The following is a 12,344-nucleotide window of genomic DNA, read 5'->3' on the forward strand; positions in this document are numbered from 1 at the left end:
CAATAAAGCAGTAGATACGTATTTTTAATTAAGTGACGCAAGAGTCATTTATATTGTTCGGTATCGTTGCATATTTGGTCAGGTAGTCGTTGACAATCCGATTTGTTAATACATGGAAAAATTTTTATAAAAAATATTATAAATTTATGAAATGTATTGCTGTATAAAGATTTTTATATATTTTTACTTGCTTTCATTAAGCAAGTGCCCCATACTCTCTTTAATATTTAATATATAAATAATAAGTTTCAGCACTTGTAACGCTAAGAGTTGAATACAATACCAGTGGCAACTTGTCATCCATAGAGGTTATTAGGGCTTTTATTTTTAAATTGTATTCTGATTTGCAATTCATAGATGAGATTGTCATAAATGCCAGTATTGCATTCATAATTCGATATTGTTAATAAATAAAATAATATTATTAATTAAAAATACATAATTAGGGTACTCACAATTTGGGATAAAGTTATAAGTCATAAATAAAAATGATAAAGTAACATAAGAACATACACATGGAACGGCGTCTCAAACTCAGCAGCCGAAACAATTGGATTTCGCATAGACCAAAAAAAGAGTTGCTACGATGAGGATTGTCGTTTTGCAGTGGAGAGAAAGCAGATTGCCTACCACGATCAAGCCAACAAGTGCGGAAAGAGGCTGAAATGCGTGAATAAGAAGAGTTTGAAAACCTCAAAAATGGGTAATGTTCGATAGTTTGATAAGAAAATGAGGCGACTTACAGTCCCCAAGCGATTATACGATTATACCGAAGTTCCATTAACCGTCTATGAAGAAATTCGAATAGCAATTACCCGCAGATTCTTTGCAGAATAAGAGTGCTGTAGGCAATCCACAAGAATAGAGACCCCATAATCTGGGTCAATTACTGTGTAAACCTCCCTAATTTCGTATATTAGGTCCTATCGACCTGCAAAACATATATACAAGAAAATTGATGACCGCGGAGTCTAATCCTCGTGGATCCTTCTCTGTCCGTATTTCGCAAAGAGATGTTGGCGGGACGTAGCCAACGGAGAAGAGGTTCGGTGACCTTTTTCACGGATAGATCTAAGTTCATAGGTATAGTTGAAAGAGCAGTTTTCTGCATGGAGCTTGGCAACAACTACAGTTTTAGGCTGCCAGTTTTTCAAGCGGAGATGGTTGCTATAAAGTCAGCATATGATAAGTTAATCGTTTGGGTTCCAGACCATAGCGCGTTAGGGCACCCAAGCTGCAATCTCATCAGATTGGTAACAAACAAGTGTCTCACTATCCTTCTGCCTCTTTGCGTTTGATCAGTGGTCGACGAATGTACACGATTGACGTTGGGCATTGACAGTACTTGTGCGAGATCATTATGGCTAAGATGGATCGCAGAAGATGCACTGAGCTATTTTCTCATGGTGACAAGGTTCCGTAAGGAGATTAGTCCTTACTGGACACTGCCCATTAGAGCTACATACCGTGAGGCTAAATATCCTGATGAATGCAGGGAAGATTGAGACATCACGACACTTTCTTCTTGATTGTCCAGCTTTCGCTAGACTAATGAACTGTCCCAAATACAAATTAGTAGCATTTACAAATTTGTAAAAGGCTCAAATCGCTTTATCGTCAGTGGTGTGTCTGAGGCATCAACTTTGAGGAGTCTGCGGCATCACAAAAGATTGGCTCTAGCTGTCCGAGTGGGATCTCCTGTAGCACAGAGATCAGAGATAATGTGGCACGGTGCAATAAATGACTGCAATGGGTGCATTACACCCTCAATCCTCATACCCCATATCTTATATAAGTGTTATATTTATTGTGATAGAATTTGCTCAATATAATGATTTCTCTGCCGGAAGATATCGATAAAAATCGGTAAGAGACATATTAAGTATAGTAAACATATAATTTTAGACATAGTGTAGATTGTTGCCACAAATCGTAGAAATCGAAGATAAAGATCTTACCTCCGTATACTCAATGAAATGGATTCCGTCATTCTAGTTGATGTTAAACGTTTTTCATGTTGGAAAAAATGTCCATGCTTTAAATTCTTACGACGAGAACTTGGCTATGTTTTTCTTTTTGAATTTCGTTATAAATTCAAATTATAGCGTGTAGAAAGTGTTGAATGCATATTTGGCTGATTTATGATATTCGTGTAACGCTGCTTGCCCGTTTATGGTTATACAGAATTTCTGACAATATTTTGACACTATGAGCTTAAAAGAATTTAGCATACTCTAATAGGTTTTTTTGCGACCTGCTTTACAATTGTGTAAAAACCTACATAGAGTTTCAATAGATTTCGAGATTTGGTTGGCTGGTTTTTCGTGTGAAATGTCTTTTCTTTAAATATTTGTTTATAATAAGCTTTCTTTAGCTCTTTGGCTAATTATATTTTGAAATGTATTTACCAAAGCTTACAATTATCGATATGGAAAAGAGTCCGAACCTCCATATAGTCGGTGGAGTTAAAATGGCATTCGGATACGGATACACCAATAGAAAATATGTTGGTAAAGTGATTTTGGCAATCGCATGCATTACACAAAGAAGGGTTTTCCTTCGCCTTCACCGTTTGCTAAAACGGTTTAATACAATAGCAAGAAAGATTATCGAAATAATATATATTTAAATCAGTTAATAAATTTCATTTATTTCATATGACCACCTGTCGAGTGGGTCAGGCTGTTGTATAGAATCCAGCAGCAAGAGTAATAGGTGCATGCATTTCATTTAAATTGCGCCTAAGCTTTGCATTGGTTTTCGGGTAGGCGGATGCCATTGGAGCTTGGACTAAGTGTGAGTAGAAAATGATCAAAGTTTCTGAACCTAGCTAGGTTACAACTTTTCATTTCAACATTAACATATACATACATACATTTTATAATGACTAAACTGCGTGATATCATCGAAGTAATAAATGTAGTGTTCATTAGCCGGTGAAACGTCGGTGGTACACTTCTTACTGTTATGTGAAAAAATATCTCGGCTATATTTTCATTGTAACTTAGCATTCGCAATACTGAGGTTGGAACATCTTGGTAAACATATTTTAGGCGAACCTTGCGAACTTGAGGATTAAAAATTTGCCGGATTAGAAATTAGCCGGTCTTCTTTGCGATCCATACTGAAAAGTCTTCTAGAATCACAACGTACTTGCACCTTTAGCTGTCAAAATGGGATCCACCACGAAACCTTTCGCGGAGGTCAGCATTTTTAGCGTAACCTAACTCAGTTCTAAACGCCGAGTACTTGCGATCCTACCGTCACCAGGAGCTCGACAAACCCAAGAGTTCCATATTGCGATGGGAACTGACGCACTTTCACGGCCACTGGCGATTCTGGTAAATTCCTCTATGACCAGCAATTTATCGTTCCCAGTGCTGTTAAAAAATTTTCGCCTATTACTTGAATTATCTGCGTCTTTCATAAGGAAACTCAATATATAGGGCACAAAAGTGAGCTGCAGCCGTATTTGCTATGTGTAGAACTTAGTTAATATGAGAGAAGTAATTGGGTGCCTTGAGCACTGAAAATTGTTTTATTTTTTACTACCATATATACAAAGGAAAATAATATTTAGGCATTAGACATGCATTGTTAAGAGTATGAGTGTTTTACACGATTTCGAAAATATTTTTGTCTTTACTCACCAGCCAATAAAATTCTTCCAATTAACTCATTTCGTCCAATATTATCAAAATCCATTACCATAACATCTAAGGAGCATTCCCGTATCTTCTCCCACGGTACATTGAAACTAAATGACTCATTAAAGACAGGATTGAGTGTGCAATTAAATATTGGAGTCTTTCGTTTTTCGACACGCTTATCGCCGAATTGTAGCCACACTTTAACATATGGATCTGAAAGGATTTTTCGAATGGATTTTATGACAGTGATAGTTTATGACTTTAATATTTTATACATGCATACAGGATAAAACTATATATCTTTTGTTAGTTTATCTATAGCATTTACATAAGATATGCATTAATGTATTATAGTATATAGTAGCCATTCTTAATGCTATAATTACTTTGTGCAGCTAGGTAAGACGATGACTGGTTCTTTAGTTCCAATCAGTGCATTTCTATACATTAATTTCAGTTAAAAAACCGTTTGTTTTAAATCTAATTAAGTTTTAAGCAGTGATTTATGTAAATAAGTGTTGTGCTTTATTGCTTTAGCACCGCAATTGAATTGTGTTATTAACTAGTCCGAATTAATTCGACGAGCCATTTATTGTTCTTTTTCAATATTCTTTGTTTACAGCAGTTTGTTATTTAATCGGTCGGTTATCGGTTAATTCTACTATTGAAAAAATAAGTACTACCGCACTCTATACCCCACCTAGACATAATATTATTATTGATTTACATACAGAGCTCATCCTAAAACACTTTTCTATTGAAAACGCAGGAGGTACTGATCGATCGGCACATTAGAGGAAGGGATAGGTATCCCCTATCGTTTCTCTAATGCGCAATACGCTTACAGTAAAATTGGGTCAGTTTACACGGCCTTACATATGGTTCACATGGATAGAGAAGGCTATCAGACACAAAACATATGCAGCGGGAACCTTTCTCGACTTTGTGGGAGCATTCAACAAAATATTACCGGGACCGGTATCCAGAGTCCTAAATAGATTTGGGGTACCCGGCACTTTAATATCGTTGGGCAATTCGACTTCACTCCGAGGCTATTAGATCACCACCATGTCGCCGAGCTTAGCCCTGGCGGTCTTTTCTCCGCTCTTATACATTCGAGAAAGCTTTGAGTCCCTGAAGGAGAGGCGAGATGAGCTTCTTTACGGATGGGTCGAAGTCAGTTTCAGCTTCCGGACTATTGTAGCACTTTTCAAGCGGAAACAACTACGATCCACTATGCTAGTAGAGCGGCGGTACTATCCTTGAGCTCGCTGACAGTCGCACGAGGTCTAGGCAACTCTTCGCCTTTCCCTAGTCATCGGAGTTCTAACTGACCACGCGGTCAAACTAAAAATTTTACCGGTCGTTAGCTGCAGAAGCTGCTAGGAGGAGGATGATAAGGAATTTTCTCAACATTTCGTTTTGGAATGCGAAGCGTTTACGAAATCTAGGCATCCTCGAGAATTAAATAGTTAACTAAAATACAAATTAACGTACGTCTTATCCACAGCAATGCGTCGTGGCCCAGTCGCTAGTACATATGTACATATATAACTTTCTTTAATATAACTCAAAATCTGAGCTATTGAAAATTATTCGTTTTTGAAGCTGAGCAGTTCAAGATCTCGACGCTTAAAAAACTCTAGTGTCTTTCATGACTTGGCTAACTCCGCACGTTTGCGAACTGCGCCACTCGCGTCGGTGCGACGAGAGAAGCGTATTCGTTGGGTTTTTCTTATTATACATGAAAATGAAACTGAAATCCTTATATACGCCTAGCTAAATTCCATAAAAATATATATATTTTTTTTAATACTGCATTCACCGAAAATTTCAAATACTTTTCATAATACAATTAAGCTAGATGGTTTCATTTAGTATGACATTAGTTGGAAAGAAACTATAATATAATCGACCAGTATTTTTTCCCAGCCTTCATTATCAGGCTATTATTCAATAGTTGGCAATTTGTTATTATACCTTAAATTTAATTTCGCTAAAAATGGTAGTATGAATTCCCTTTAAAATTAATAAATAATAAAAACCAGTACAATTAGTCAGCGACTTGTCTTAATAAACAATAACAATAAAGACTATTACTATACTAATTACTATTTAGCAATTCACTATTTATATGGTATAAGGGCATTGTTACCCCCTAAATTCAACGCGATTTCTTGCATAGTTTCTTTGCATTGCAAGTAGGTGACAATGTAACGTAGCAAAATAAGTATATAATATCTTCCTTTGGTCTTTCCGTTACAGTTGTTACTGGCTTAGTTTTCGTAGTTCAATTCTGCTAATACGCCTTAGCTGCCATTATTCTAACGTTGTAGTTGTCTCGCTTAAATTCGTCGTACATTTTCAAGATTCATTTCTCCCAACAAGTTTTTACGACAAATCTCTTGTTACTTTAACCTATTTCAATTTAACAACAGTTCTTGTTGCAAATGTTTAAGCCGCGGATCCACATCACGCGCATGTATACCTTAAGGATTTGTTTTCGCAGTTATAATGGGTGATCCAAGTAGAGCTACTTTTTTCACTAGTTTCTAGGCATTTCCTTATGGAAAGACTTACGCATGAACAACGATTAAAAATTGTTCAACTTTATTATTAAAATTCACGTTCTGTTAATAATGTGTTTCGCGCGCTTCGTTCAACTTATGGTGAACATAATTGGCCTACGGGGCGTTCTATACGCTATTCCATGACCCATCTAGAGACCCAGCATTCATTATTGGACCGAATAGACCACATCCAGCACGCAGTGAAGAACATATAGCAGCCGTAGCTGAGGGTGTACACAAAGACCGTGGATAGTCGATTCGGCGTCGTTCGCATTAACTCGGACTGACGTATGGAACATCCTGGCGCATTTTACGTCGAGATCTTAAATCGATCGACCTTCCAAAGCGACATTGCTTCGCTCTATTAGCTCTTGAAAAGTTTCAAGAAGATCCGACAATTTGCCAAATCCTGTTCAACGATGAGACACATTTCTGGCTCAATGGGTATGTATACAAACAAAATTGCCCCATTTAGGACGAAAGACCTGAATAAATTTAAGAGCTGGCATTTCATCCAAAAGCAACAACTATTTGGTGTGGTTGGTGGACCGGTGGTATCATCGGTCTCTATTTCTTCAAAAATGATGCCAGTGAGAATGTAACCGTCAATGGCTACCGTTGTCGCGCCGTGAAAACCGACTATTTGATGCCTGAAATTGAAACTCTTGATCTCGGCGACATTTGGGTTCAACAAGATGGCGCCACTTCCCACATTTCTCATCAATCAATGAATTTATTGAGAGAACAATTCCGTCACCAGATAATTTCACGTTTTGATAGGTTTCCGATCGGGTAACCATCAAGGTCGTGTGATATCAGACCGTTAGACTTTTTCCTGTGGGAATATGTAAAGTCTAAAGACAGTGCGGACAATCCCGCTTCTAATCAAGCCTTGGACCAAACAAGATGCAAGTCTGTCGTCTCTGTCGTACTAGTTGAAATGTTGTTTTGTTCACATAACGGTTGTTTGTAAGTCATAAAACTAAAAGAGTTAGATATAGAGTCATATATACCAAAGAGACGAGTTGAAATCCGGATGTCTGTCTGTCCTTCCGTCTGTCTTTCCGTTCAACGGATAACTTGAGTAAAAATTACGATTGTCACGCCCACAAAATGAAATTAATGAAATGAAAACCGCAAACCTATAAAATGGAAGGGGCATATCTGAATGTAATTTTTTTTGGAAAAGTGGGCGTGTCCCCGCCCCAAAATAAATTTTTTCTGGATCTTGCCAACCAATAAAGCTATATAAACCAAACTTCCTACAGTCGTTTTCCTTACGCCATCACACCATAAAAAAATCGGATAATAACCACGCCCACCTCCCATACAAAGGTTCGGATGAAAACTACTACAGTGCGTTAACTCACTAACGAAAAACACCAGAAACACTAAATTTTACAGGAGAAATGGCAGAGGAGAGCTACACTCAGATTTTTTTATAAAATGGAAAATGGGCGTGGCGTCTGTACATAACACTTTCTTGACACCCTGATGACGCGGATGGAAACTGGGCGAAATCGGTTCACAACCACGAGTACTTCCCATATAAAGAACCGATGAAGATAGCGGAATAAAACTTTAAACGTCTGCGGTATTCGCCGTCGCCAATGTTTAAGGGACCATAAATCTTCCGCAAAACCTTTCTCTCGAAAACTTCTAGTGCCGTCTCATCGGATGTCGACATCGTTCACGCTTCTGCACCGTAAAGTAGGACGGAAATGATGAGAGACTTGTAGAGTTTGGTTTTTGTTCGTCGAGAGAGGACTTTACTTTTCAATTGCCTATTTAGTCCATAGTAGCACCTGTTGGCAAGACTGATTCTGCGTTGGATTTCCAGGCTGACGTTGTTATTGCTGTTAATACTGGTTCCCAGGTAGACGAAATTATCTACAACTTCAAAGTTATGACTGTCAACAGCGACGTGGGAGCCAAGACGCGAATGCGCTGACTGTTTGTTTTACGACAGGAGATATTTCGTCTTGTCCTCGATCACCACCAGACCCATACGCTTCGCTTCCTTGTCCAGTCTGGAAAAAGCAGAACTAACGGCGTGGGTGTTGTTTCCAATGATATCCATATCATCGGCGTACGCCAGTAGCTGTACACTCTTATAGAAGATTGTACTTTCTCTATTTAACTCTGCAGCTCGTATTATTGTCTCCAGCATCAGGTTAAAGAAATCACATGAGAGTGAGTCACCTTGCCTGAAACGTCGTCTGGTATCGAACGGCTCGGAGAGGTCCTTCCCGATCCTGACAGAGCTTTTGGTGTTGCTCAACGTCAGCTTACACAGCCGTATTAGTTTTGCGGGGTTACCAAATTTCACACAGTACGATCGACATAACCTTATACGCGATGTTGAGGATGCTTATCCCACTGTAATTGGCGCAAATTGTGGGGTCTCCCTTTTTGTGTATTGAGTAGAGTACACTGAGATTCCAATCGTCATCAATAACTAGATCACCTCTGGGGGTCCTAGTGCGCTCCGGTCTTGAAACCTTCAGTTAGTCGCCGGATCTTTTCGTAAAATTTTCGAGCAGTATCCCTGTCGGCAAGCTTGTCAAGCTCTTCATACTCACGCATATCGGCCTCTTTCGTTTTTTGTCCGCTCGTGTTGCGGTCGATAGCAACATTGCGAGGTAGGCAGTCTGTTTTCTCTCCACTGCGAGGCGACAATCCTCATCATACCAGCTGTTTTTTTTTGGCTTTTCCGAAATCCAATGGTTTCGGTTGCAGCTGTACGTAAAGAGTTTGATATGCCGTCCCACAGCTCCCTTATACCAAGATGCTGATGAGTGCTCTCAGAGAGCAGGAGTGCAAGTCGAGTAGAAAATCGTTCGGCTGTTCGTTGTGATTTCAGCTTCTCGAAGTCGAACCTTCCTTGTGTTTGTTGACGTGTGCGCTTTTCCACACAGAGGCGGGTGCGTATCCTAGCTGCTACAAGATAGTGGTCCGAGTCGATGATGGGACCACGAAGCGTACGCACATCAAAAACACTGGAGAGATGTCGTCCATCTATCACAACATGATCGATCTGGTTGCGAGTGATTCGATCCGGGTACAGCCAATTAGCTTGATGGATTTTCTTATGCTGGAATCTAGTACTACAGACGACCATATTTCGGGCCCCGGCGAAGTCGATCAGCCTAAGACCGTTTGGCGATGTTTCGTCATGGAGGCTAAATTTTCCGACTGTTATGCTAAAGACACCTTCTTTACCCACCCTAGCGTTGTGGCTTGTACTTGTGGGAAAATTGACGAAATCGGAGTATAACTTTTCAAGACCCGGATATCGAATATGAGGAACTCAGAGCCTAAGGATAATTTTTCACCGAAAATATCGGTAAATCTCTCAGATATTTTAATTTAATTCAGAGGAAATTTTTTTCTTCTAATAGTGTATCTCTGTTCCAAAAATTATTAAAACCGGGTCAATTATAGGTTTTTCCAAAATACGGTAGGCTTTATTCCGTATATATCGGTACATATCGGGTGAATATCTTTGCAAATTTAAGTGAGCGTATAGTCTTGGATATAGTGTACATTGGTAGTGAAAATGATTGAAATCGGTCCAGGTTTTACCTTAGCCGTCATGTACCATACACATATGTTGATTTTCGTTATTCTAGTGGACTTTATATCGAATATATGGGTCAAATTGTGTGTTATCTTAATAAAATTACAGCAATGAATTGCGAGAGTATAAAATGTTCGGTTTTACCCGAACTTAGCCTTTCCTTACTTGTTTTCTTTTAAAAAGTAGGAAACCTCGAAGTGGATCACCCTTTATTTCACTGAAAATCACGCGGCGATTAAACGCGCTATTCGAAAAACTTCTTAGTTTTAACAATGCTGACTTAACAGCCTTTTGAGGCACTGATGAATGTGCATATACCAAACAGCGAAGTCCAAATACGGAAATAAAAGACGATATGTGGACCATTCCATGCTGGGGGTGAATTACCTTAAATTGGCTTTTTTAAACAAGGCACTTCAACGTTCTTAATTTGCGTTTCTCTACCGTCGGCAGGAAGTATGGCTATTGAAAGGTAAAGTAGTCATTATGCGCTGGAATCGAATCGTACTTTGACCTTTGTCGGAATAAAAATTGCTGCTGGACTTTTTCATAGCTGACCGCGTTCCGCTGTTTCCAATGTGGGTGTTTTATACCAGCTTAAGTCTGGGTTTTGTGTATGAATTTGCAACTGAATTATACCAAATGTATTACGACGTTTCACTAAAATAAGACCTTTTAGAAGTAAAGTGTATTTTATGACAATAGCAAGGCATTATTCACCGCGTGCCCATATATGATATGTAGACATAAAGGAGAACCAGTATACTTATTTATTTATGTATAGCTTTGCGTAAATAGGGAAGATGAATTAAAACAATGATTTATGTAAATAATGTAAGCTTCAAGCATATGTTGTTTGTAACTCTATAATGTGTGTTTACATAAAATATGTATGAAAAAATGTTTAGTTATGTCGCGTCGTTGCATGTGTTACTTGTGTGTGTGCTTGTTTACGTTTTACGTACCTGATTTACCATTGATGTCTTTTGCTTTCAGATTTCGCGCTTTAATCAATGTTAATGTTAGTACTGAATTTGATGGATGATAGCAGAGCGATGAAAGCAATTCACCGCATTTATCCTTAGCCGGTGGTTTTAGTGCTTTCCAAAAGGATTGCTTGCTAGCGAAATCAACCTATAGGCATGTCGTACACGCATGTAATAGATATAAAGGGGTAAATGAAGATGTAAACTTTACATATGAGTACAAATTCCTTGCAAATTTTGCTATATACACAACACAATTTTTAACACACATAAGACGAAACAACATTTCTATATCTATTTGATGATCATATGCAATGTCTAATATAATTTTTATCTAAGTCAACAATGGACGCGTTGTATGTTGTTTCGGTGAAATGATTAAATGTCACTTACTGTTGCTGTAGTTGTAAACAAATATATCTTAAAGAACGCAAATATTTATACAAACGTTCACATGTGATAAATGATAATATACTGCAGATACTGCATAATAACAGTAATAGCCATAACATGATACTTATTTTTAATGTTAAAATAAGTAATATTTTTATCTTTTAATGTGAAATTAATAATATGTAAAAATATGCGTTTACCTGACATAATGGTAGGAACACTTCACCGATGGAGTCATCACGCGAAAACCGATCATAGTCGAAAACATGCAGATGCAAGACCTATTGGACAAAGAATAGTTATTATAATTAATGTTATTGTTTACTTTAGTTAATATAAAAACATTATATTCGATTGTAAATATCAGCATATAACATATTTTTTATTGATTGCCATTCGCCAAACTATCGTGCCTGTTTTGTTATGAGGCTGCATGTGACCCCAAAACAATAAATTTCACGCGAGTAATGTGCCGCACCCTAATAACATTACAGCGACATAAATTATATCATACTCAAACCATATTATAATACAACAACCGCGCTAACTAACGAGTTCTGCTTGTTCCAGACTGGACAAGGAAGCGAAGCGTATGGGTTTCGTGGTGAACGAGGACAAGACGAACGGACAAGACAAGACAAACAGTCAGCGCATTCGCGTCTTGGCTCCCACGTCTCTGTTGACAGACATAATTTTGAACTCGTAGATAATTTCCTCTACCTTTGATCAAGCATTAACAATACCAACAATGTAAGCCTCGAAATCCAACGCAGAATCACTCTTGCCAACAGGTGCTACTTTGTACTGAGTAGGCAATTGAAAATTAAAGTTGTCTTGAGAAGAACAAAAACAAACTCTACAAGTCCCTCATCATTCCCGTCCTTCGCTGGCTAGGTCATGTTTATCGAATGCCTTATTCTTATATTATTATCTCAGGAACTACTCGACCGATTTCAATGAAACTTGGTTTATAATAGTTTCCTTACATCCCAATGATATGTTGTGAAAATAGGCCAAATCGCTTCACAACCGCGCCTACTTCCTATATACCAGAACTTTGAAGACTATCTGAATCGCTTACTTTACAATATATAAAGTAAGCACTAGTGAAGATATCGGTGCAGAGCTTTGCAAAAATACCATGTTTATAGCTGGCAGCCCCATT

The 12,344-nt window shown here is 38.2% G+C and overlaps 1 protein-coding gene across 11 annotated transcripts in view; it reads right to left on the reverse strand.

The window, feature by feature from the left end:
- The window catches only part of LOC105219319 (synaptotagmin-7), a 70,798-nt gene that overhangs the window by 30,906 nt on the left and 27,548 nt on the right, over positions 1–12,344 (reverse strand). For all 11 annotated transcript variants that reach the window (XR_003752998.2, XR_008472179.1, XR_008472177.1 and 8 more), the window contains 3 exons: positions 11,380–11,460; positions 10,766–10,934; positions 3,651–3,863 (listed from right to left, as the gene is read on the reverse strand). Coding sequence is in view for 7 of the 11 variants with exons in the window: in XM_054235584.1 (XP_054091559.1) it covers positions 3,651–3,863; positions 10,766–10,934; positions 11,380–11,460 (463 nt within the window). In the remaining 4 variants the exon portion in view is untranslated. The remainder of the gene's footprint in view (positions 1–3,650; positions 3,864–10,765; positions 10,935–11,379; positions 11,461–12,344) is intronic.

The sequence above is a fragment of the Zeugodacus cucurbitae genome, chromosome X (genome assembly GCF_028554725.1).
Source record: "Zeugodacus cucurbitae isolate PBARC_wt_2022May chromosome X, idZeuCucr1.2, whole genome shotgun sequence".
Lineage (NCBI taxonomy): Eukaryota > Metazoa > Arthropoda > Insecta > Diptera > Tephritidae > Zeugodacus > Zeugodacus cucurbitae.